This window comes from Corapipo altera, unplaced genomic scaffold, assembly GCF_003945725.1.
Source record: "Corapipo altera isolate COAL_440 unplaced genomic scaffold, ASM394572v1 359, whole genome shotgun sequence".
NCBI classification, from domain to species: domain Eukaryota; kingdom Metazoa; phylum Chordata; class Aves; order Passeriformes; family Pipridae; genus Corapipo; species Corapipo altera.
The window spans coordinates 413,545-440,338 of record NW_020884948.1 but is presented as its reverse complement, the minus strand read 5'-3'; the positions used below and the strand labels follow the sequence as shown (position 1 = coordinate 440,338).

The window sequence follows — 26,794 nt, the reverse complement described above, 5'->3', positions numbered from 1 at the left end:
CTTATTAAAAACTCATTTAGGAAAAAAAAAAGAGCAAAAACCCCAAACAGAAAATGGAATACAAAGAAACCTACAGCCACATAATTGAATTATAAATATCAAGAATTATTCATCCCCCCCTCTTAATGTTTCCACTTAAAACAAAAAAAGCTTTTTTTAGAAAGCTGGGGTTTTTTCTCTTCAATCTGTATAGCAATGTTACACACAAACTGGAAAATGTACAAAAGTAATTCTCAATTTATTTTTAATGGGGTTAAGAATTAGCCTCATTGGGTATAAATATGAACATAGCTTTCAGAGGATAGGGGCTTAGTTGCTTATGATCACTGTTTGCTGTTTACCTATGAAGTATGCAAACTAAAGCAGGTGCTTCTTTCCATTAGATTTCAGATTGGATGCAACAACTTTACAATATTCAGGACTTTGTTGGGATTTTGCTTTTTTCAAATTCTGACTATTTTACATTTTTTAGAGACTGTTCTTCTTCATACTGCATTTATGTGTTAGTACAAAGCTTAAACTACTTCAAGTATTCTGAGATATCTTTGAAGTAAGTTTAAAAGTATCTTTTTCTGATAAATGTCGAAGTTAAATAGCTGGTTTTGAACTCTCAAATTATTCCATTGCTAAGACATTTAATTAGTTACCACTCAAATCCATGTTTTAATCTGAGCTATAGTTTGAGTGAACACTAAGATTGTAAAAAGTTTCATGCTTGTCTGAATGGTTAGCATTACCCGTTCAGTGTCAAGGAAGGAAGTGGGAATGCTTTGGGCCAGTAAATCAGATGAAAGGAAGAAAAACTCTGCTAGAGGAATTTCCCCCTCCCCTAACCTGTCATGTAGATGAATGAAAATATCTTTTTTGCAAACAGTTTTCCAAAATTACTTAAAAGCATAGATGTCTACTACACTGAAGAATGACATTGTACCCCTTAGAAGCCTGATTGATAAAGAGATACTGGTGGGAACAAGAGTCTTTCTGGGACTTCTCATAGGGTTTGGCTCAGAACGGTCCCCCCAAAAAAACTGCTTAGAACAGAGGTAGCAAACGTAAGAGACTGAAAGGTTCATGGCCAGGAGAGAAAAGCTTACATACATGAGTCTGCATATGTTAATGAGTCTGTATATGGAAACAACTGGTCTGGAGCTTCAGCAGTAACCATGTTTTTGTTACAATATGGTAATTGTTAAAAATAAAATCTCTGAAATTGGAAATTTTTCTAAAATTACTAGAGCCACTTCATATAAGCAACTGACAACTGTGAGTTGTCTGGGCTTCCCAATTATTACATATGCAAATGAATCACACAAACCTGTCAGAACTGAACACCATGGCTGAAGGGATTATGTCAGCACAATAACATCTCTGTGAAATATTTTGTCACCATAAAAGGGGCAATTAGGTTTTGTGGCATTCAGTGTCTCACCCTACTACCTCAAGATTGCTAGTATGCAGAATACCGGATTAAAATGCCTGAACATCTGCAAACATGAGTACTATCTTACTCAGTGTCAGCCTAAAACTGTTCTTAACCAAGAAAACAACCACTTATTAAGAACAATGTCACAATGAAATAAACCAACAGCTTATATTTTATGCATGCTGCATTGTTATCTGATAAATGTAGATTATTTAAATTGGAAGGAAATGTACATACATGAGAGGAGAACCAAGAACTCAACATGACTAAATGCGCAAGCAGTTTACCAGGATTCCCAGTCCTGCATGAACCATTTTAAGTGAACATTCAGCTATATAAAAAAGAAATTTAAGCTGCATAAGAAAAATGTAATTGGTAAAGTGTGGGAACCAGATGTTTTACTTAAGTATCCATATCTGAAATTCTGGTCTACTGCCAAGTTTCAAAAATCCCTAAGGCAATTTCTTAAAGCAGTGGCTTCCCAAACAGAGGTCTCACTGGTCACAACTGGAATGGTGAGCCTGGCAGACATTACTTTTGATATTTATCCTAGAGCTCAAGGAGTCATATTATGTTATACGTCTACAAGTGAAGTGAGAAACAGAAAAGTCTGGGACCTGCTGATTTTTGGCTCTGAATTTAAATATCAATACAATATTGTCAGATGTCACAAGGAAATACCTGTGATTGTAGATCAAAACAATTTACTTGCAACTAGATATTTTGCTCTACTAGACAGCTGCCTTTTTAGGAACAAAAAAATTATCTCTGCATTATAAACAGATGAGAAAGAATGAGACTTGCAGCTAAACAAAAATCCAGCTATTCTGATGAGTCTCTCAGCAGGGCTGTTCTCCATCTCTTCATCCCCCCAGCCTGTATTGATATCAGGGGATGTCCCAACCCAGATCCAGCATCTTGCAGTTGGTCTTATTAAATTTAAACTATACAAACTATATATATATATAAATCATATATATAAAAACTATATATATATATAGTTTATTTTTTCATAAAACTAGGACAAATGAACTATTCAAATACTAGAAACCTCCAAAATACAAGGTTTTGAAGTTGTTCTTATGTAACACCTTCTCTTCATATGCGACCTTTTTCTTAATCATATTTTTAGAATATGACTTCACTAGGACTTTTGGACTTCACTTTACCCTGGTCTTCATCCATATTTTTCAAAAAGAAGTGATAACCAACTTAATTGCAAAAGTTAATCTACGCATATAGGTAGGAAAAATTTTTGAACAAAGAAAATGAGAAAATGTAATGGCAGTGCAACATTTTATTCTATTCACCTTGCTAGTGATGGTACCACAGAGCATTCAATACCTCATCTCCATGCACAACTCAATCCCTGCTCTCATGTTTTTTCCAAGGAAGCAACACTCTGTAAAATGCAGGAGTAACACAGTTGTCAAAAACCAAGGAAAGTTCACAATGGAGACCTAAGAAATGCTGGAATTTAGTTAACCAAACCAAAGGGACCCACTTTCTTTCAACTTAACTGCTCTTCCCAGGAGCTGTTCGAACTCTCTGAACTGCCCAGGCTCAAGCCTCATTACACTCCCACACCAAGACTGAATTACACACACACCCTGCCCCCAACATCAGGGACTCCCTTACAAATGAAAACCTCAGAGCAAAAGGTATGTGTGTATTTTTATTCCTCTACCTAATACACAAAGAGCAACTTATTTAAAAATTAGGACCTGAAATACTAACACATACCAAATTTAGTGGCACCCTTCCAAGCCTGTGTTTTCCTGGCACTTCCCTCCTTAAAATCCAAAGATACAAAGGCAGGTTTGTGAATTAAAAAGATTTCAGTCTTTCAGTATTTTGAGTTGTCCCCACAGCTACCCCCTGTCCATTCACCACTTAGGAAAACACATACCAATAAAAGCCAGTTAGGTAAACTCATATACCACAAATTCAGCAAGAGCTGTTCTGATTCAGTCCACCTGAACAAAAACAGGATGGCTGCAAACACACAAACCTTTGCAAACTGTACCCTTGTTCATGTTGCAGCAGGAAACATTACAGAAGATCTGGATTATTTTTTTCAACCTCATAAATAAATATTTTTACCTTCAGGCAAACTGGACAAGTCCAGAGCTGCATTCCATCACAGTTAAATCTTTTTCTGTGTGCTTTCCTTTCCTTTCTCTCTCCCTAACAAAGACAGGCCTTCATTCCTTGTGAGCTCTTCCTGTATATTTCCTATAAAATCCATACAGAAATACGTGTGGTTTGTATTTCCAGCTCTTGAACCGCAATAAAGCTTCTTATCTCTTTACTAGGCACAATCAGGAACTTTCTGCAATAGTTAATCAGTAGTTCATTTAAATCAACTAATTTTCTCTAAGCAAAACTATGCACAGAGGAAAGTCAAAGTTAGGGTAAAACCCCCTAGCTTTAAAAGGCCAGAAATGCCTCTACTCCCACTGTTTGAACTGCACCTGCTGTTCCTGCTCCTGGAGGTAAATGGTCTTGCTAAAGAAGCATGAGACTTGTATCAGCCAGAAAAAGCAAATGAAAATGTGAACACAAGGGGGGACAATCAAGTTCAATGAAATCCGAACTACCGCAGCCAAGGAGAAATGGAAATGTGTTGGCTAAAAAGGTAATTCAGTCTACAAGCTATTTCCTTACAGTGGTTCTTTTCACAGACTGTTTCAAAATCCAAATGAAGCTACGTGAGTTTCTGGCATCTTTTTTCCTAAAACAAACAGCTGCTAGAAAAACTTGTTCTCCTGCACTGAACAATCAGTTACTGCTCTCGAGCTCCCAGACCCCAGCAGGCTTTGCCTTCTCTGTTTTTGGGATGACTCACCTCAAACTAGGGGGATGTGAACTCTTTAGTTCCTCCTTTAATAACAGCTGTATCTCACCACACAGAAGCTCACAAAATTTTGCTCTAAACGTTATTCCAAATGTACATGTGCATCACCACCAGAGAGCTGTGGCCCTGGACAATGCTCATTTTCTATTTCAGGGACTGTCAGCACTTGAATGACTTCTCAGTTGAACAATGGATAAAAGTGGCTCTTGTATCCTAAAAATAAATCTACCTGTTCATTGTTAATGTAAGAGTTAGAAGTTCAAACCTAAATGAGAAAGCACAGACTTTTTGGTTCAAGTGTTTCTGTTCTTGCAAATCAGTAAATGGCTGCACATGAAACAAGTCAGGACTCTGATAAAAGACATAAAGCACACAAAGTTGCGTTTTTCTCCCTGGGGCCTTTTGCTTAAATAGCACTGTCAGGTATTTGTAAGTTTCTCGTGTTCTGGACTTCTAAATAAACTTTTGAATTCTTTCCACTGCCTTGGCATTTCTGGGGATACCTGTGTATCTTACTTTATAGGTGTATTTCCCAAACATTCAAAAGGATCACATTTGTACTTTAATGGTTTTACAAGTACACTGGAGCAAGAAAATGTGCTTCACAAAGCACAAGCTTCTAGACCAGAGGCTGGCTGCTGTCCAGCCAATATGGAACAGAGGCAGAGTCAGCCAGCACAAACTCACCCTTAGAATACTACTGTAATATAACATCCCCCTTTTGCCCACCTGGGATCAAAAGAAAATAATACCTGTGCCATGATCCAAAGTACAAAGAACAGACTGCAACATTTACTACTGCAACCCAATATACAGAAGCTATTGTGCCATTTTGATTCTACTTCTACAAACTTTTCTCAGTCATTTTAAGCAAAAACTTAAAGTACCTTGTGCTTGGATAACCAGCAAAAGAACAACAAAACATCACGGTACAGAAACATTGCCACAAGTACAAAATACTAAGCAAAGTTTAAGGCATTTCAAAGTCACTGAACTACATGAAAATATTTCCCTTCATTCATATCAAAACCAAAGCCCATCTTCAGGAACACTTCACTAATTTACAAGTGTATACTCCAAATGTTGAGGTTTAGAATTCATGATTATTATTCTTCCTTACAGTTGGAACAGCACACACACAGTGAATTGTGCATTTCTCTTACTATACTGCTAGGCTTTCAGCAAGAATTAGTTATGCTCATTAAGTGTAAAATAGTGGAAAAACACTGGTTGCTGAAAACTGTACAGGACCACAGTATAAAACAAAAAGGCTTAAAGGGGCCATCTAGAAGGTCAACATAGTTAATTTCCTCTTTCTGTTAAGTATGGAATGTGTAATTTCACAATATTGCCATTATTAATAAAATTGCTCCACCACGCTATGGCACCTTCAATAAACTGATCTTTAGATGTTTCTAAACAGGTCCACATATCGAAAAGGGAAGTAAAGGCACAGATACATTTAGCAGAACTTTTTGATTTCCTAATTTGCTTGTTGAACTTAAAAAGTTTTGCACTGGAACTCAAGAGACTTGTGAGTTATTTTCAAGTATTACAGCAATAGCAGAAGCAATATATAGTAACCTTATATGATGATAATTATAGTATTTACTTTTCTCAAAAAAAAGTACTTGAAGATGATCTACACATGCTCAATACAAGCATATACTAACACAATAAGTTATGTGTATTTAGTGCAAAATTTATATTGTACCTAAATGACTTAGAAACAAATATTCTTCATACAAAGAATATTTTACATGTATTTACTGAAAGGGAGACATGGAATATCTTGACATCAGAAGCCTAAGATGAGCTTCAGAGGTTTAGCAAGTCTCTCAAATGGGTAAGAGATTAGGAAACATTCTTCAAGGTCCAGAATAAGATAAAAGAAACAATATCTAGCCCATACTACTTGAAAGACAGGTAGCTCTTCAAAACTGAGACACTGAAGTATAAAGTTGTGGGACTCAGAAGGACTAGTCTTTTATGATGATGCTCTTTTCCGAAGACAGGAAAAAAACCACTGGCACATATATTAAGTGGTTATGCAAGTACTAATACCACCTTGAAAATACATGCAAAGGGGAAAAAACCCTCTCTATGGTTCACTAAAGAGAACCACTATTTGCAGAAGATGTTTGCTGCAGAAACCTTTCCATGAAAAGTTCTCAGTTCTTCAGTATCTGCTGTATATATTCAATGGCAGAAACTTAGCACATATGCTTAATTAACCTGTGTGCCATACTGAACAAAAGAGACAGTTACAGGATAATCCAAACAAATCACAGCATGCCAAATTTGCTGGAAGAGCCCTCCTTCAAAACCAACACGTGTCACAGAACCAAGCCTACCTGATCCACCTTCATAACAAGCCACTTTCATAACAAAAAAACACATTTTGCACAAGCTGTAAGCAGAAATTCATCAGGCCTTTCTAATCAACAGAACATGTTTGCCGATGGGCAGAAAAGGGTGAACGTCACACCACAAAATCATTAGTCTTCTTATGAAGGGAGTGGTGCAGTGGCTAGCTGAAATCCTGAAGCAGGACCAAGAGGAAAGAGTCAATGGAAAGAAATCTAGCCAAAAAAGGCAAGGTACGTGATGTTGAAAGACCAGTTAAAGGGCAGAACAATATGACTACTTCAGGATTTACCAAAAAGAAGATTGCTATTGCTTCATGGTGGCCTTAAAAAAACCAAGAAAACTCCAACCAATTTCATGTTGTCTGTTGTTTTGTAAGTCTTCCCAGATATTTGTCATTCGACAATTATAACTAAATCGGTATCATAACTCACAAGTGCATTCATGCACATGCAATGATTTTATGACCTCTAACATCATGTGCAAATGGCGCCACGACTGATTATGCCCTTCACATTTTCTTTGGTTACTGGACTCAACACTCATATATATATGATGCGCAAGGTAGTTCAGTGTATGCATGCTTTGGTGCAGACACAGAGACAGAACTTAAATGCTTCTCTTTCTGGTCTTAGGAAAGTCACAGAACAAACAAGCACCAAATCCCAATTTGCATTTTGGTTTGTTTCTTCCAGTTACACTTTTAATCTCCAATGCTTTATTCCCAAGCAAGTCAAGTGTTAAAATATATCCAATAAAAAAAATATACCCAATACCTACACCATCATGAAAGCTATTTTTCCTTGCCTAATGAAGCTAACCAGGTGGGGTGCCCTACTGCCTTCACAGGAAAGAAGAATTGTTAAGGAAGCGGGTGCAGAGAGGAAAGCAACTGTGGCAGAGGTTTGCCTTTCACAACTTTTTATTCAACCTGGTCCATTAAGCAGGTTATAAGATTTGGCTAAGAGGTTTCTACTGTTGTATCTGTACACAGAAGGAGAGAGATATTGATTTGGACATTAGTGTTTAAATTAACAATATTAACAACCAATTAACAACAACATGACTAAGAAACAAGCATGACTTGTAGTCGACATGACTAAGAAAAAGCATATGCTAAAAAGTAAATGCAGGCCTGCTCAAAAATGCATATAACCTGGGCAAAGATAGACTTGGTTGAAAAAGCAGCATTACACGATCCCTAAGATAATGCTAGACTGTGCTAGCATTTGTTGCCTTCCTCCTAGTTTCTACTGTCTGAATCTTCCTCTGCTGAAGAGAGAAGTCTTTTGCATAGTCTTACAAAAATACAACAGCAAAAGATATTTGAATGTACCATAAACTACCTTAAACATCTATTAAACCACTCAAATTTCACCCTGTGGTCTTTGGGTCTAGAAGTGTAACAAAAGCTTTTGGCAAAGGGCTAGTGAATAAATCCTTGGGATGACAACAGTGCTTATTACTGACACAGGACAGAAATAAATTGGAAGACATTAAAATGCTTTTTTAAAAAGCAAATAGTTGGCTCTGCAGTAGCTTTGAAAGTAATTGACAGGTGCAACCTGTGCTTCAAATAAACCTGTGCACTGTTAAAGACATTGATCCTAGGGGGTGTGGAGGCAAGGGTACCCAAAAAATGGAAGTAAAGGTAGTTAGAGGCATATGGAAAAAAACAGGTGCCTAGGGTAAATGCCTATGAGACCCTGCTTCTGTTCTTGTCTTCAAACATAAGACTTTTATTATTTAGGTTAGTTATAACTATTCCTCTCTGGCTCTTAGCCAGAGGGATTGTTGGAAGGATTCTGTTTTTATTTGAGATAAGTTTAAACTCAGCAGCACTGAAAAATGGTACCTAGCAAAATCAATGTCCCAGGTCCCTAAGTAAAATGCACATAATTCCTCACTTCAGACACTGCCTTATCAGTACGGTTACATGTTTGGGTAAAAGGTAAAAAATAGCTTTCAATATAACTGGACAGGCCAAGTTCTGGAACTCAGCTTAGCACTTAAGCAAATACTCCAGACTTTCAAAGAAGTATTCAGTAAAAGAGATATTCTTTTAAAAGAGCAAAAAAAGTCACTTTAAATCAGTAAATCCCTTGAAAGTCTGGCCCCTGGCTGCACTTAACGGTTGGCTCTTATCTGACCTACCCAAAATATTATAATAAATTTCTTTTTGGCAACAAAATAAAGAAAAAAAAAGGCAAAAAACAACACAAACCAAACCAACAAACAAAAAAAAACAACCAAAGCAACAAAAAAAAAAGACAAAAAAAACCCCAAACCCAAAACACACAACAAAAAATCCACACCAAGCACAACCAAAAATCCCAAATCCCCTAAACATGGAAATGAGAGTCCAGAGCAATCTCAGCTTATCAAGCACAATGTTGAAAACACCTGTGTGAACTTATATTTACTCCCTAACATACTGAGCTAACAAAAAATTTAAGCCACAGTTCTTTTACAATTAATGCTGTATTAATGGAAGAAAAGAAAGAGAATTGACTATTGCTGCACACTTAGAAATGAAACCTTATGTTTGCATTCAATAGTGTTAACATACAAAAGATACCATTTTATATTATTTTTTCTTCAGCTCATTGTCACCTTCATGATTAAGTGGACTAACCAGTTTTACATTATATATGTTTTTAAAAAAGGAACATACAGAGCTTCAAGAAACAAAAGACTTAAGTTTCCTCAGAGAAAAATCAATTAAAGACAGACACTCCAAGGCATTTCAGATACTGTTTCAAGCTGGCAGCATTTTACAGTGTAAATGTTTCTATCTTCTATAGGGGTGTCTATTTTCTCTGACAGACAGAGGAAAATTGCTGGAGGCCACTTTTTAATCCCTACCTTCTATCAAATCTCTTTGTCTCAAAGAATATTGCAGCCAACTTGTGACTACAAGCTGGAGTTACCATTTATTCAGCACCAATTTATCCTTCAGCTTCACTCACCAGAAATGGCATAAAAGCTGCTGTTTTCTTAGGTAGTCATCTGCATTCCTGTTAAGGTACCAAAGCCAAACAGTTTTGCCTCAGCTCTTGAGTTTTGCAATACTGAAGGGGCCCTCTGGGAAAAACAAGAGTTTAACTACATGTGAGGGCACCTCCCCACTGAATAGCTATTTACCTTGGCTGAAGAGGAGAAGAAAATTTCAATAAAAGTCAAACATCCCATCTCATCACATGACATGGTTGCATACCAGAATGTTAGCTATTGCCTACCCGGAGACACTTCTCAGATACTATTCTTTATGAAAAGAAAAAGAGCAGGAACAAACCAGTTTATAAATAATTGACAATTTTTGACTGATTGTTGCTGATTACAGTTACAGAAGGCTAGAGAATTTGTAAAGCAACATTCTTGAGATATATGAATTTGGATTCACTCAGCCTACCCTATTTGGCTTAATTATAAACATCTTTTTGTTGCCAAAGCTGTTTCTTTTCTAATTATCAAAAACTATTAAGCAAGCAAACATAGTTTGCTAGGAAATAAATAGCAAGGTTTTGTTGAGAAAGATACTTAAGTATCTTAAGTTCCTGCCTTACAAATTACTTAAAAGTAATTCTCTTGTCATTTTAAGCAATTTCTAACAGTGCACATGTTCTTTTCTTTCCACAGATTGTAGAGCTGGAAGACAAAAGAGCACAGAGGGACTTAGTGGTTCCACCTGTGGGCTCCGCACAAACTTATGGTTTCCACCTTCCAAAAGAAGACTTGCACTTTCATCAGGAGGTGTTTAACAACAGTATCTCCTATGCACTATAGCAATAATGCTGAAAATTATCAGTGAGAACTAAAAAGAACCCTCAACAAAAGAGAAAAACCTTTACCATTTACCTCATCCCTCTGGGAAGCTTTTTTCAAAATTATTTGTCATTTGGTAATGGAGGTTTTGGTATTAGAAGACACTACACGTGTGGCTACAGGTATTATATCTTTGTGGTCAACTTGCTATTTTGTAGCAAATGAGTGACCTTTTGTAAATCCATACACATCTACTGTATGGTAAGTGATGCTTTAAAGAATAAAGTAAGAGTACTCAGCAAGATCAAAAGCAATTCCTGTTCCTTCATACCACAAAATCCTTCCTGACTTCAAAACCACAGGAAAAGCAAATGGCAGTTATGTTAGACTTCTACATGGCAGTTGGAAGACCCAGTTCTTGTGATTACAAATCCTACATGTGACTGCATACTTTTAAATCAGTGTCATGGTATTCTCTGTCAAGGAGGAGGAAATGTGATACAAATCGAGAATTAGAAACTTAATATAATTTTCAGTCTATTATGGAGGACCACTTCCCAAGGTGAAACAGTATTTATGAGAAGAAACACAAATAATTTAATGCTTTCCAATTGTCAAAATTCCTTAAGAATGTTAAGAATGAAGGATAAGGAACTAAATTCAGACAGCAAACTATCCATAGCCTGGCTATATTCAACACATGTACACAACCTTATTAACAAAATGTTCAAGATCATTTAAAGGCAACTGCTTCTGTCTGTAATACTGTATCATGCCAGCAAACCAAGAGACCTTAGGAACATTTTTCTTTTATCATGTCCTTCTGTCTTTTTTTCTTTTGGTAATAAGGCCAAATAGTTGTATGATTTCAAAAGACATATACTGCTTTCTTGTTCACTTCTAAATTTTTTATTTAAATACATCAGCTTGGAAATAGCTATTCCACACACAATATACCTGCAAAGAAAATTCTGTCCACTTCACAAGGCTCCTTTGTAGCCTTCCTTGTTAAGAAATTTCATAGGCCTACATTTTTTAAATTCACAAAAAGGTGTATAACTGTAATATAGGAATCATCTGTCACAGTAACATCTCATACTATTCCTACTGAAATTCCTGTGGGAAAACAGGTCCAAGTAAAATCATGAAGACCAGTTTCTACATAAAGCTAGGAGTTTAACTTAATGTGAAGTAGATCTGAAACAGGCATTCTGTATGAGACTTCCCTGATCCTTAAGCATACCACCACTGTTATGCACTTTCAAATGCACCACATCTTGCACCTTAATCTTTTCTGAAATACAGAAAAGATTCTCTCTCAGCCTTCAGGATTGTAGCTAAAGGCTTCAGATTCGAGGGCTTTTGACTTAGATCACTTTCTGAATGTGAAGTCAGCCTCTCTTAGTGGTCTCTCACCTGCAGTGTAAACTAGGACTCAATACACCTTTTTAATGTACAAGCGAGATACTGAACATCTGCACAAACCATAAAGAGAAGCCTGCCCCAGTGTTTAGAAATCTTACACAGAGGATGACTTAACTGCACTATATTTACCTCAAGCATCAGACTAAGCTTAAATTTGTGCTAAGAACTGACCTCATCCTTAAGAGAAAAATATACTTGTCCCCCATGTGCTTTAGCCCTTCATTGTCTTTTGCCCAGCTTATGCAGAGCCAAATGGAATTGCTCTGCCTGCAATTCCATTGCTGAATATCAGAGGGTAACAGCCTGCTTCCTAAATGGTTACTTGAGAAGAGATTAACTGGATACATCTCATATTCTTATGGTATATTTTCTAGCTCGACTTGAGTGATTTCTTTGCAGATGCACAATGAACTCAGTATCTATGCTAAAACATTATATTTCTGTTCTAGCTCAGGTAATTAGAAATGTATCATGCACACAAATTAGACATAAAAGCCTTTATGACTTCTGAACAACAGGCAAACAAGCTAATAGTACTTGTGAATGGTCTCTGATCAACTCTTCTAGAAGACATGAGCAGCATACAGTTCTGTATCTTCCAACAGAGTGCTGCCTGCACATTTACCTCTACTTTCAATTCTCTGTAGTAGTTACCTACAATGTAATGGATGAGAATGGGAAAGTCAAATCCATCTAGCCAATCAATCTCAGCAATTAAAAAATATTTTATATCAATGCAATTCTTGGTGAAGGCTAGGTATATACAAAGGAAAGGGAAAAGGATGGCAGATGGAGGGAGGTAAAGGAATCACAAATTATATGGAAACATCCTGGGTAGAAATTAAGACATCCAGTCAAGATTCACACTCTCTGATGTTACTCCTTCTACACTACACAGTCTTATCCAACTATAAAAGCTCTGATGACTCCCTTACGGAATGCTCTACCTGCCCCATGTAACAGCACCAAATGACTCTTCTCTTTACACTCCCTATATTCCCCTAGTTTTCTGCAATTAGAGTCTGCTGTGCATTAGGAAATGCTCCTGTACGAGACTGAGGCAGTGAAAAAAAGTCAAGCTTCAAGTATGAGTCCGCCCTAAAACCCTCACTGATATGGTCATTAGATGGTCAATGTTGAATTCAGATTATAAAAACCGACTGAAACTTAGCCTAGAGATCAGCTAATTAAGTATCCTAGCTTTGTCTGTCTCTCATTTCAGAACAGGAGAGTTGTAAAAACAAGAACTTTGCCATCCATTCAGTACCTTGTCTCATGTTTTTACTTGCAACAATGTAAGGCTTGCGTGTGTCCTGAGGTGTGCAGACACAGGTGTGACATTCTGAGTCCTTACATGAAAACTATATCCATTAAAAGCACAACATTCATTCATGCAAAACATCTGAAAATCATCCACACTGAAGTCAGAATCTGAAGGCAGCTACTGGAGCTTTTCATTTTCTACATTCGTCAGCAGATTACAGAAAAAAAAAATCTTAAGAAATAAAAGGGCAATTTGGAAATAGGTAAATTTACAAGGGGCGATATGCAAATAGCCACATCCTTTGTTGTTTGTTTATCCATAACAGTCTAGTGCACCTTCTGCAATACTCCAGATAACATAGAAAGCAAAAGCTAAAAACTCACCATATTATTTTGTTGTTCTTAAAATTCTGTTAAGATTCCCACTACAAGCTTTAGAACAAAAAAAAGAATCTTTAGGCAAATTTACAAGTAATAAAGTAACTTGTATCAATGAGTTGTTTCTCAAACCAATTCCATGCATTGACAAGAATCTCTCTTAACTAGTACTGCTTTCTTTCCTAAATTAGAGCCACTAACGCTAAATAGGGGAGATTAGACAGCTACTTAACGCATCAGTAAAGTGGCATTAGCTTCAAGCAAATGAGATCTCCCTTCTCCTTCCAAACACTGCAACAGTGGCAAAAAGTTTTGCTTTGGTCTCATGTGATTAAATACTCACCTTCCCCATCAGGGCTCATATTTTCATAGGAATCCCAGCGTATTAGTGGGTCTGAGGTATTGTAATCAACTATTATTCCATGATCATTCTGATAGTGTTCACATCCTGAAAAATAAATATATGTTTGAGACCAAAAATTATCATAGTCACATTTTTAACGATATACAGACACAGATGCATGTATGTGGCCTTCTGACATAAGTTTGCTCCCCAAATGGCAATATCATATTCTGAAATGTAAGAAGCAGCAATAGGGGAAGAAAGATTAAATAAAACAGTTTTAAAAAAGCTTAATTTATGGTTCAAGCAGAGAATTTTATCTTGAGCTTCTTGATTATGATGTAGTCTGATAATTTGGATCAACGCCTAAACACAACTAACACAGATGACCCACCCAGCCATACACAACGAAAACAGAGAAGGAAACCACAAGTATCTATAAAGAGATGGTACCAAAGGAATTATAAAATTAGACTTTTTTTTACAGGTTATTATTTTGATACCAGGCAACTTATCATTAAAGATGAATAGGGAGAGCTGAAAACTGTGACTCTGTGTCCTTTTCAGTTCCCCCAAGGTGCCAGTTCTTCAGAACCTGAGACTGGGCAGCTTGCCTTCAACGTGTTTTGCTGCTTTAAAGTGTGTTCTGCGAAACCTATCTGGAATTTTCAGCAGTAACCCATATTTTTGTGCCCTTAACAAAGCATAATGTAATATTCAGGTTTTAAATGTGAGGAATTTAGGTGTGGTCACAGTGATTCCAAAGCAAAACACAGGCATCAAGAACTCATGACCTTGAACTTGGCTTTGATACTGATGCAAATCAAACAGGCTTTCTTTCTGTCTTTTCACCTCTATCTAGATAAGGGAACAAAGAAATTCTCAGTTATCAACTCTTCGACTGTGTCTGCAGAAGCAAGTCCTACCGTAAATTGTTCTAAAGCAACAGTGTTATCCACATGCTGTGACTTTTAAAACATAGTTAAAATTAGAAGGACAAGAATGTTGTTACAGTCCTATACTTTTACATACAAGCTGGAAAAAGCTGTCTGTAGAATGTTTCTGTGATGACATTTGTCACAAGGCAGACTGATGAAATTTATTACTAAATATTTAAGGGTCTTACATTCTTGGCAACCTCATTCTTTCTTTAAAACTATATCACAGTCAGTTATGTTCTAGAATACCATGTCCAGTTACAAGCTACAGAATAAAAGAAATGTATGAATAAAGTGTAGCAAGTTCAGGGGAGCATGACCGGGCGGTCAGGACCGAAATACTCTCCCTGTGAGGAAAAACTGAGGGATCAGGGCTTCTTCAGTCTGAAAATAAGATGGTCTTGACAGGAACCTGACAGCAGCCCCTGAAAGGCCATAGAGGAGACAGAGCCAGATGGGAGCAAGGCAGAAAGACAATATGGAACAGGCAAAATTTGAATCTAGATAAGTTTAGAGTCAATATAAGGAAAAATAAATCCACTGTTAGGACAGTTGGACATTGGAATAGCCCACCCATTCAGGCTGTGATGTCTCCATCCTTGAAGGTTGTCATGATTTGACTGGACAAAGCTCTGAGCAACCTGGCCCAATCTCACAAATGAACCTGCTTTCATTTCAGCAGGAGGATAGACTAGAGATACCCTGTAGTTATTCTGTAATTCTGTAATATTTCCAGATGTGGAAAAGTCATTTTGCAGAAATTGTAAATAAATATTTCAAGGTGAGCTCTTCTTCCTAACCAGTTAATCCCTTAGACAGTAACTGAACACAAATATCCAATTACTTAGAACGTTACTTTCCAACAACTTGAAGCCTACTAAAAAGACCACACCTCTCATCTGCCATCTAAGGAAGGGAAACTTGAAAAAATTTTGGTCCTTTATTAAATATGTCAGCTGTCCTCTCTTCAAGCATTTACTATCCAGAAATGTTTAGAACAAGCTAGACAAATTTATTTATAAAACTGTTTTTCTTACATAGCTTTCCAACAGGCTGAGATTTTTGTGTTCAGTTGGACAGAATCCAACTTCCTACTGGCTGCTGCCATAAGTTTCTAAATTATTAAACTGGGGTGGGGGAAAAAAAAAGGAAAACATGCAATTCACAGGACACTGAATGGGAATATGTATGAGACATACAGTTAAGAGTATTTGGTTTTCATTCAATCTCAGGTAGAATCCATACTTTTTGGGACACCATAAAATGACTAAGAACACATTCATTAACAGAATTAAATTGCAGTATAAAGCATGATCTTAAGTTCTTACTGCAGGTCATAATTATCAAATAATCTCAGACATATTATAATAGAATTCTAGAACCATACAGAATATATCCTACAAACCAACTTCAAAGGAGAAGCATTTCCAAGAAAACTATAACTGTATCTCTTTATGCTAAACTGAAGACAGTCCAAACTTCAGTACTGCAAACATAATCAGTTGTGACAACATCCAAAGAGGGTTATAGGATAGGCCACTCCTGTCACTTATGCTGGGCCAAGCTACCTATACTATCCATGTTTTATACAGATACACTAATGTTTTCTATTAGTTGTCAGCAACTGTTCTGGTATAGCTTTAAAACAAAATCTGATCATTCCTAGGCTGATGTAAATGCAGAGTCTTCATTAAATTTTTCAAATTTAAACAAGTCACTATATTGCATATTTTAATGACAAAATCAAATTTCAGATTTCCTACAAGAGATTTAGAATTTTTTTTAAGTACGTATTTCAGTATTATTTATTTTCAAACTAAGCATACTTTTTGTTCTGTATACTCACCTTGAATTTTTTCTGGAGTTCCTGAAAACACTAATTCCACTTTGCTGTAATCCGGGAAACGGTCATCTGAAAACAAAGGATAGGATTTCAACAGGCTGTCTTCCAGGAGGGCAGCTTCAGAGCACTCAGAAATCAGGATTCTCTATAGCTATCTATACACATACCCTCATCACTCTTCCCTTCTCACTTGCAGTTTAGTGATTTGCTTTTAAAAATCACATTCTTTGTGCCACATGTTCTCCAGAAAAGATCACATAAGTGCCAGCTGGAGTTTTGTTTACTTTCAAGAACAGTCAAAAGCCGAAAAGATGTACAGTTCCTAACCCTCTCTCTAGACAGACATGGTTGAGTTTTGCTTTTAAGAACACATCCATGAAAATTAAAATTGTTTCCTATATTGGCTAAACTGCAATACTTGATCACAAAACTTCTGTGTAGCCATATGTTGAATGTGGGACAATATGCTTGATTTTAGCTTGCTAGTAACATAGCGTGAGAGAGTTACAGTCCTGCATATAAACACTTTTATGTTTTATTTTTATAAAACTGAAGTTATAATTCTGGAAAATTTTCAAGTGTGTCTGAAAACTTTATCTCCATTTTTGGATATTCTGAAGCATATTATAAGATCTCCATACTCAAGCAGACTATGTCACAAACACAGCAAGAGACTTTTTTCATCATCTTATTTCCTTCAATGGTGACTAGCAGTGTCACCATTTAAACAAAGGTCTATTGTTTTTATAAATGTAAGAGAAGGTGATAAGGACTATGTAGGAGAATCTGAGTATTTTGACAGGTTGACTCACTTGAAGAGCTTTTCTTTCTTTACCTGTGTTTTCTTGTGTTTATCTGTGTTATGTGCTATAAGTTAACTATAAGTTAACTAACACAAAGCAGTCTCCCTAAAAATAAGGAAGGGAAAAAAACCCAACCAATAATCCTTTTGAAAATGTGTGCTGAAGATGATCATTGCCATGCACAGGCACACACCTGCATCCCCATCCACATACACATCCAAACAACCACAGAAGACAAGTACCTTTGTTCGCATTGTCCAAGTCTTCTTTGCCAAACACCAGGCCATGTCCTTGAATAGCTCCAGTGTGAAACTGAAGGCGAAAAATCACATCACGAGTAGCTGAACGGTATTTTTTGTGATAACACTTCATCTAGAAATAAAAAGAAACATGTCAGGACGTATTTTCTTGCATTAGTTGCTAATTAAAGCAGCCACAATGCAATTTACTGTAGACACCTCTGATGTTGAACCGAGAAGGGTATACATTATTCAATCTTTTAAAATTACAGAGGCCCAAGGCAGGATATTTCTAGATGTATAAGAAATAATAATTGCTGTTTTCATCACTATCAGTCACTGATCAGTAGGTTATGTTTCAGAATCACAATACCTGGCAGTACAATACTGAAATGCTGATCTGTATCCAGACTTCTTCGCAGTACCAAATTAATGAATTTCAGTACACCCATTTCAAAATAACTGAAGAGTATGAGGAGTTTTTCAAAGCAAGCCTGCAAGCTGATTACATCTATTTTTGGACTTTTAAAAAAATCTACTCTAGTGATAACAGTATTTTGATTTATGTTACTGCAGGAAGTTGGTAGCAGTTTTGATATCTTGCGTAGGACACAAAACTCTATAAAATTATCTAGTATGAATTTCAGCAGGTAAAAGTAAAGACAATATTCTCTAACACCATCTTCCCTAAGATTAAATCTATGGATATTTTACCAACTAATTCTCTGAGTCAACTGTAATACAAAGCCACTCAGTGTATTCTAAGAACAATACATAAAAATTTTGGTAATCATAGTCACAGGGCTGAAAATTTTATTATATTATCCTGATGATATCAGGTCTTTATGATAAAGCAGATATTAATGAAATGTATTAAAAGACAACAAAAATCACTTTTATTAAAGGCAGACTAAGAAAAGTGTCCTAGATAGAAAATACCAAACAACTAAAGAGTGGTTATTCAAAATGAAGCAATAGAAGAAAGATGTAGGAGTTTAAGAGGGACACTTTTGGAAGCTAGGATTAAAACATAGTTATGAAATTCTTCTCACTACAGGATTTGAAAACTCTAACACAAGCCCTTGTTCTCTAACCTTCATATAGTAACCTCATGATGTCTTAAATTCCAGAAGTTAATCAGGATATACATGGCACATAGGACAACTACTGAAATATTTCAGCCCATGTACCAGAGATGGTTTATGGTATTCTCTACACAAATTACATATTTCTAATCCTTTGTAAGGGCTGGGAGATTCTCTATGCAAGTAATCATTATTTTATCTGAAAGTGAGGAGGTTGTTTGTTTTTTCGTTTTTTTTTTAAAGATAATCCCCCTACAGCATATTGCCAATACCAGATAAAACAGTATTTGCTTCTTATTTTAGACAGTGCTTTACATGCACCAAAAGAAACTTTGTGTACACTGTGAACATTGTGATCCCTGCCTATTGAAGGAATCTATTTCCTTTTAGTCCAACACAACTCCCACCATCACTTCACTACTTAAATTATCAAAATGGAAGGTACAAGTAAGTTTGACTGCTTGATTCAAGAATAACTAAATGCTCATTCTCCACTACGCTGAGCAACTCTATGTAAAAGCAAAACATCATCATAAAGGATGAAAACTGACAGTTTGCCCAGAAGTGAAAAATAGACAAAAATGGAATTAAGAGAGCCCCGATGAGAGGCATGAGTACTAACCTGCTCCAAAATGTAGAATTGGTGGGGAAGTAACTGTGATAATTCCATTTAATCATATGATGTGAGCAAAAAGAAGTTTGAAAAGAGTTTCTTTAAAGTTATATACATTCCTCCACAATGTAATTTTTAAATTACAACATTAACTTCTTTAGCTGTTCAAACAATCATACTATTTTTACATGTGGATCACATATGACAGTTGTTGAAGATACAGAAAACTAAATACCTGAACAATACATTTTATACTTCAGCTTGTCAAGAGTTGGCTTCGCACAGTTGCTGGATTTACAGACAATGTACTGTCTTTTGCATAATTGTGTTCATAAAAATGGTGAATGAGAGAAGGAGTTCCTCCTTCTTTCTAGTTTCTAATTCAAAGTAACAGCCTTGGATAATTTTAACACAGATTAACTTAAAATTAAACTTAATTAAAGATTAAAATTAATTTAGTATAGCTTAAAATTAACTTACTGGTTTATGAAAATATGTCCTCTCTTACAATCAGTAATATTGTACATCTATACACAGATACTGAAAATATCTTTTAGTGATCAGTACATATTGTAAGCTTTCAATGAAGTCTAAGTGTAACTTTGAATTCTGACTCCACTACCTTCTGATGCCATAATCCAGAATTAATGCAAGCCACTATAATATGCTGGAAAATACTTATACGCATTTACAGATGTCAGTGCAGCTTTTCAACAGCTGTGCTGTTTCACCAAATGCTGTTCACATTGTATTAAATTCTCTAAAGCAAGGATATTTTTTTTCCTTTTTTCTTTTTTTTAAACCCTGCACTTCAAGTAGTTAAACCTTTTGGAACTGGAGGTGAAGCATCCTAGAGATTATTATTTTTGTCTGATACCACTGATGCTTTTGCTTAGACATAATAAAAAAATATTCAAAACTTAAGTGAAGCCTTTGTTTAGGAAATATTACTATGCTGAACAAGACAGTTACTTCCTCAGAATTAGCTCAAATAATAGCATGTGATAAATGAAGATGATCTCTTTTAAAATTATGCAAGCATTACTGAAAAGCTATGTACCCTTTTTTCATTCCAAGAAACTCATTTGAGAGATACTGAATGGATCTTAGACTGATTTTTGTTGTTATATATTCCACTTCCTTAGGCACCAACAGTCCACCAATACGTTTTAATTTGAAACTGTCCAAAACTTCCACAGTAAGCCAATTTATAAAAGTATATTTAAAAATTGTTTCTCCATTTTTCAGTGAAAGAAAGAAAGAACACTATTTCAAACTGAATGGGGGAGGGAAGATGAAAAAAAGAATCCGATACTAAGGACTCTATGGTGGTTTAGGAATGGTACTCTCCACTTCAGTGTTCCCACTGAAACACTGCAAACCACACATGGCTCGATCCCTCCCCCTCCCTCTGGGGCAGGCTGCAGAGAAGAACTGGAGGCACAAAAGACAAAGATCACAGGCTGAGATAAAAACAATTTACTGCAAACAGCAATGGGATAGTAAAACAAACAGTGTCAGCAAAATACTAATGACAAGAAAAAAATCCCTAACGATTCACAGGATTGCTCACCCACCCACCCTCTGCCACAGTACCCAACACAGAAGGGAGCCCTTCTCCCCTCCCCAAAAAATGAGGTGACTTGGTATAGAACAACCTCCCGGTCCTAGCCATGCCCCTCCAGGCTACTGCAAAAGTTAACCATATCCTGGCTGGAACCAGGACAGACCCACTTATATTTAGGTCCAACATTTCTCAAAAGTAGTCAATAACATTAAAAAACATTGTGAAAGCTACTAGCAACAGACCAGGAATACTCTCTGACAATGCTTCCCCCCACCATTCAATCCACGTGTTTTAGTTTAACAACTTGAAAGGCACAGCAGCTATTTTTCTTTGCTTTCTCTGGGCTTAACTGTATATGACAATCAAAAAAGAAAGCAGAGAGATTTAAAATTATAGTGTTGCAATGCACTATATCAGGACATATAAATTGCCTTCTAAATATTGCATGTGCTTGTAGAATCAGAAAGCTTTTGTTGGGTATCACACCTTTGTGAGTCCCAAAACAATTTAAAATTACTTAGGTATTTTCTTTACAACATACAGTTTTACAATTTTGCACACTGTCTGCCAAATTATAGGACAAACAAATTTTAATGCCAAGCTACAAATACTCCCCAAAGTAATCTTTAAGAAGAAGATAGCAATACAGGCCTTACTGGACTTGGTGATACTATGAAATGGGAATGCTGAAAGCAATCGTTTTGGCTCCTAAAAAACCTTCCAGTTTTGAGTTTTAGAAGAATTTTGATTCCCATGAAACTCAAAGATGATGACTGAATTAACTTAATAATGTATTTTGTAGCATCTCCAAGCATTTCCTCAAATAATTTTTTTACAAGAACACAAAACAGAACAGAGACTGTAAAGTAAATGGCACATTAATAGATTTTCATTCCATACAATTAGCTTACCATAATATCTCCCTTCAAAAGCTGGGCAGGGTCTATAGCAATGCAGATTCGGTTTTGATTTTCTGACCCTATACTACTCAACAGGAGAGAAAGGAAGAACAAAATATATGGTTTAAAGAAATAAAAAAAAAACAAAAAAAAAAAAAAAAAAAAAAAAAAAACAAAAACAAAAAAAGACTTTGTAATTCTGCAATTATGAAAATTAAAACCTAAATTCAAACATAATGGGAAATGTTTACAGCTTACTATATTCCAGATGTATAAACTGGTTGCATAGCCTGGTATAACTTCAGAAAAGGCCGACAAGCTGAAAAGAAGTCAACAGAAAGACTGTTTAGTAATATTTAGATACAGGAAAACAATTACAACTAGGAAGCTTCATGCACATCCAGACTGAGCAAAGCAGCACACACGTGGTGCAATGTTGACTGTAAAAATATCCTTCAAAGCAAAATTTGCTTTGATAGATTCATTTTCCCCTAAAAAAGTATTTTATTTTATGACAAATATACTTTTTCCTGATCTCCAGACTAGTTCTGAATTGGATATTAGGATTTTAAAGGATTCTGGTAAGGACAGAAACAAATTCTGCAAGAAAATAAAATTATTAAGGAAGTAAGACAATGGCCAAAACAAAACCAACCACCTCCCCAAAAAATAAAAAGCGTTTTCAAAATTAAACAAAATATTTGATCCACAGTTTCGTTTCGAAACTAATAAGGCCCTTAAATTTCTTACTTGAACAAACAATACCCTGACTTTATTGAAACAGTTATTTTAGAAATAAAACCAGACTGAACAACATTGACAATGAATATTTGTAAATTCATGCTGATAATATTTTAAAAGACCAGTGCTATTTAACTCTCAGATAATAAAAATACAGATTCATAGGGCTGCTTTAGAATCATAAATCGTTAGGGTTGGAAAACACCTTTAAGGTCATCCAGTCCAACTACTAGAGTTGGATTCTTTTACTGTGCTCTAGCACAGTATCTTATCATTTTACTTTTAAAGCCACTTAGTATAGCAAGCCACCTTAGAAGTATTGGTGAGGCCACACCTCAAGTCTTATGTCCAGTTTTGGGCCCCTCACTTCAAGAAAGATACTGAGTCGCTGGAGTGTGTCCAGAAAAGGGCAATGAAGCTGGTGAAGGGTCTAGAAAGTAAGTCATACGAGGAGTGGCTGAGGGAGCTGGGGGTGTTTAGCCTGGAGAAAAGAAGGGGAGACCTTCTCACTCTCTACAACTACCTGAAAGGTGGTTGTAGCAAAGTCAGCCTCTTCTCCCAGGCAACTAGCGACAGAACAAGAGCACACAGCCTCAAGTTGCATCAGAGAAGGTTCAGGTTGGACATCAGGAAGAATCTCTTCATGGAAAGGGTTGTTAAGCATTGGAACAGACTGTCCAAGGAGGTGGCAGAATCACCATCTCTGGAGGTGTTCAAGAAACTGGATGTGGCACTTAGTGCCATGGTCTAGTTGACAAGGTAATGATTGGTCGAAGATTGGACTCAATGATCTTGGAGGCCTTTTTGAACCTAAATGATTCTGTGACTCTGTAATTCTGTAAGCACACCATAGCCGAACAGCTTTTCCACAGAAAATTCAATCTCAAAACAGAAAAGAAATTATATTTACAATTATTTCCTAAACAAAGAGGAAATTATTGTGAAACCTGACAAGGTTCTCAGATCTTTTGCAGTAACAGGGTTCACAGCTGTTCAAAAACTAGGCAGACATGAATAGCATCAACTCTTCATTTAAGAGAGAACATGAAATTCATTTGACCTGCTCCAATTTTTACTCTTAGGATGTTTCTCTTCTGGTTTCATTATTGGAAATATTTGGATGGATATCAAGAAGATACTCTACTTTGAGATTCATGCAGGCTTTCTCGAAAGCTCCAAAATTAAACAAGACTTTAATCCTATACCTGAATAGGAAAAGTTAGGTAATTTACCTCCCCCAGCATCTAAGGTTGGGATGCCATGAAGAATAACATAGTGCAGGAAAAGAGGGGTTGCATTCATTTTCACAGATCCAGATAGAAGGCCACTTAAGAATTGCACGTATCTAAAAATACAAAATTTATCTGAATTAAATAAAAGTAGTAATATCAGGGAAATACATTATTTACACATTGATATTTCTAGATCATGAATAATGAATAGCATTGTGACATGGCACATAACTCCAGAATAATAATCCTCACAAAACAGCATTAAAAGACACTTTACCACTTTATTAAACGCATGGCTGTTGCATTTCTGTTGTTGATATCTTCATTTTAGTTATTTACATCACTACTCTAAGTAAGAAAACAACTAGAAGATACAGTAAAGTCAATTGTTTTGGTACACATTCCTAGTTGCAAGTGCAGGTCTTAAATAGCTTTCACAGCAGTATGATATGGGTCCTACTCCATCTACAGTGAAGATCACTTCATTAAAATAAGAGCAAGAAGTGCCCTGTCAGGAATCTTAGCATTATCAGCAATGCAGTCCAATGACATCTTCATAATGAGAAGTTATCTCATTCAGCACAAAACAGAGGAAAATTACCATAGCAATGTGAAAATCATTTTATTTCTGCTATTTAACACCTGGTTTAGTCACAAGCTCATGAGCAAATACATGCAAGTGAATATCACTGAAGTGTACATTAAACAAATTCCTCTTATTTCCTTAAATAACCAAGGGAAATCAGTCTCTAATTTTTCTACTGGATTTGAGTCCCTTTTTCTTCCATGCCTATGAGATGATCATCATTTAACATTATTCTCAGGAATGTATAAAAGAAAGAAAAATCACCTCTTTTTCCCCCTTTATCCACAGATCTCATTAACTGAACTCATACTGCACAACTAAAGATATTCTGCCCAACAACAACAGCTTTACTACACCAGAATGGGGGTTGTGGTTGTTTCAAATAGTTTTCATTTTATAGAGAGCTAGCAAAGCTCAATTTATTTTGAAACGTTAAGTAAAGGCAACTTTTCTTTTTGGTTTCCTCCTTCAGAAAGGTATTCTGAAAGTACTTGGTACATCAAAAGCACAAATCTACAAACTGTCACACCTAAACAAAAAAAACAGTGCAGCAAAATGTTTTGTCTGAATGTTTGCTCTCTACCACTACCTGCTTTTAATTATTCCAAAAATTTGACTGAATTTTTGAAATCCTTTCTCAAAGCAGTGCATTTAAGAGGCCGATAGGCAGTCGGCTTACTTTTGAGAAGAGAGTTCAAAGATCCATCCTGAAAGTTTATGAGAAATTTTTTTCATATGAAGGGTATGTATCTGCATGTCTTCTTCAGGCAAATCTTCAACTGCTTATCTGAGAGTAAGTGTCCATTTTAAGTATTGTCAGAATGGATTTAGAATAGGAGATGTGGTCTATAGTTATTTTTCTTGTCACTGTTACAGCAGTGGGGAAAAGCTGAGTGATACTTTTAGGACTGATGCACTTAATGGCCACAATTTATCTGAACAAAACTTACTGGTGAAAAGTTTTCAAAATACAATTAATGGATGAATTTTCATATTTTATCATATGGAGATCCACCTAAGCTATATCCATTTATATGTCAACTGGATTTTAACAAGGACATCACTAATTAATTACCCAGGAATGGTTTCAGAGAAAAAGCATTTTAAAAAGGTGATTCGGGCCACTCACTGATCAGAACAGGAACAAAAAAAAGGGTTATAAAATTATCCAAAAATATTAGAATTGGTTTTCCCTGCAATAGGATTAGTAGCCACCGGCAGGCCAGGCAAAGGTAGGAGAGGCAATATTCAGGAGGAGAATGGTTCTGACCAATGGTTTGGAGAACCTCCTCTGTTCTCATGGGAAATAACTCTCCAAAATAAAGTGTCTGTAAGTGTATGTGTCAGGAAGACAGTAAGAGCAGCTCAAGTTCAGTACTGCTGAGCAAAGATATAAATCACATCAGTCAAGAGGTGAACTGAGTATCTCTGAGACCCTCTCCCTTGCCCCCCCAGAAAAATTAATTAAGCAAGTGTCCTTGAAAAAGGTAGGAAAAGATAAATGCAACTATTTACACCTATTTAATCTCTAGTTTTAGGACTCACATACAGATCACTTAAGTTAGTGGCTATTGAAGCTTCCTGTCAACATGGTTGAAAAAACTACCCTCATGCACAATTCACAGGCTCCTGTGACGGTTCCTGGCTCTCCCTGAAATATGCCTGCTGCGTGAGGCTTCTTGATGGGAAGATTAACAACATCTATTCCCTTTTGCTGCTATGGTTCACATTTCCTTTTGTGGTAGGCAGCATTCTCAAATTCTTCTTATTCAAATGCAATACACATATATGCAAACATAAAACTAAAACCAAAAAAGGCCACTAAACTTCTAGTTATGAAGTTTATTTCAAGTCTAATGGAATGTTGTGTTACTATTTTTCAAGTTAAAAATAACTGTGCATGCCAACAAATAGGTTCAAAAACTAACAGAAAAATTTTTCTTATTTAGAGATAACAAAACTAAATGCCTTACTCTAGTTGTTACTACTGATTTTTCTGCTTTAATTACTAGCAAAGGCTTATACTTTAAACAACTTCTAAAAAACCTACTGCATACATGTGGATTAATACAAAAATAAATGAACAGTAATTACTAAATCAAATCCAGTTGATATTTTATATTTCTAGAAGAAGATTCACCTATATCACAATTACTCTGATGGATATCAGTCTGTTCTGGTACTGAATCCTTCATTACCTCTCATCAAAACAAGGTAAATAGCAAACTCCAGATCTATTCACTTTCCAAAATGTTTTATTACTTTGAGTCCTAACTCAACTTTATTTAGGCAGACTGAAAAGGTAACACATCCAGATAGACATAATGAATAAGGCCTGCTTTGACAAACATTTACTAGCATGGAGATGGGGCAAATGCATTATCTATAGATCCTCTAAACAAGTATTACTAAGATCCTTATTGCACA

At 36.0% G+C, this 26,794-nt stretch overlaps 1 protein-coding gene across 16 annotated transcripts in view; it reads right to left on the bottom strand.

Moving 5' to 3' along the window:
• The window catches only part of TNS3 (tensin 3), a 206,917-nt gene that overhangs the window by 64,587 nt on the left and 115,536 nt on the right, over nucleotides 1-26,794 (bottom strand). For all 16 annotated transcript variants that reach the window (XM_027662849.1, XM_027662851.1, XM_027662852.1 and 13 more), the window contains 6 exons: nucleotides 23,782-23,894; nucleotides 22,067-22,127; nucleotides 21,821-21,893; nucleotides 17,648-17,777; nucleotides 16,606-16,671; nucleotides 13,822-13,926 (listed from right to left, as the gene is read on the bottom strand). In XM_027662849.1, the coding sequence (XP_027518650.1) occupies nucleotides 13,822-13,926; nucleotides 16,606-16,671; nucleotides 17,648-17,777; nucleotides 21,821-21,893; nucleotides 22,067-22,127; nucleotides 23,782-23,894 (548 nt within the window). The remainder of the gene's footprint in view (nucleotides 1-13,821; nucleotides 13,927-16,605; nucleotides 16,672-17,647; nucleotides 17,778-21,820; nucleotides 21,894-22,066; nucleotides 22,128-23,781; nucleotides 23,895-26,794) is intronic.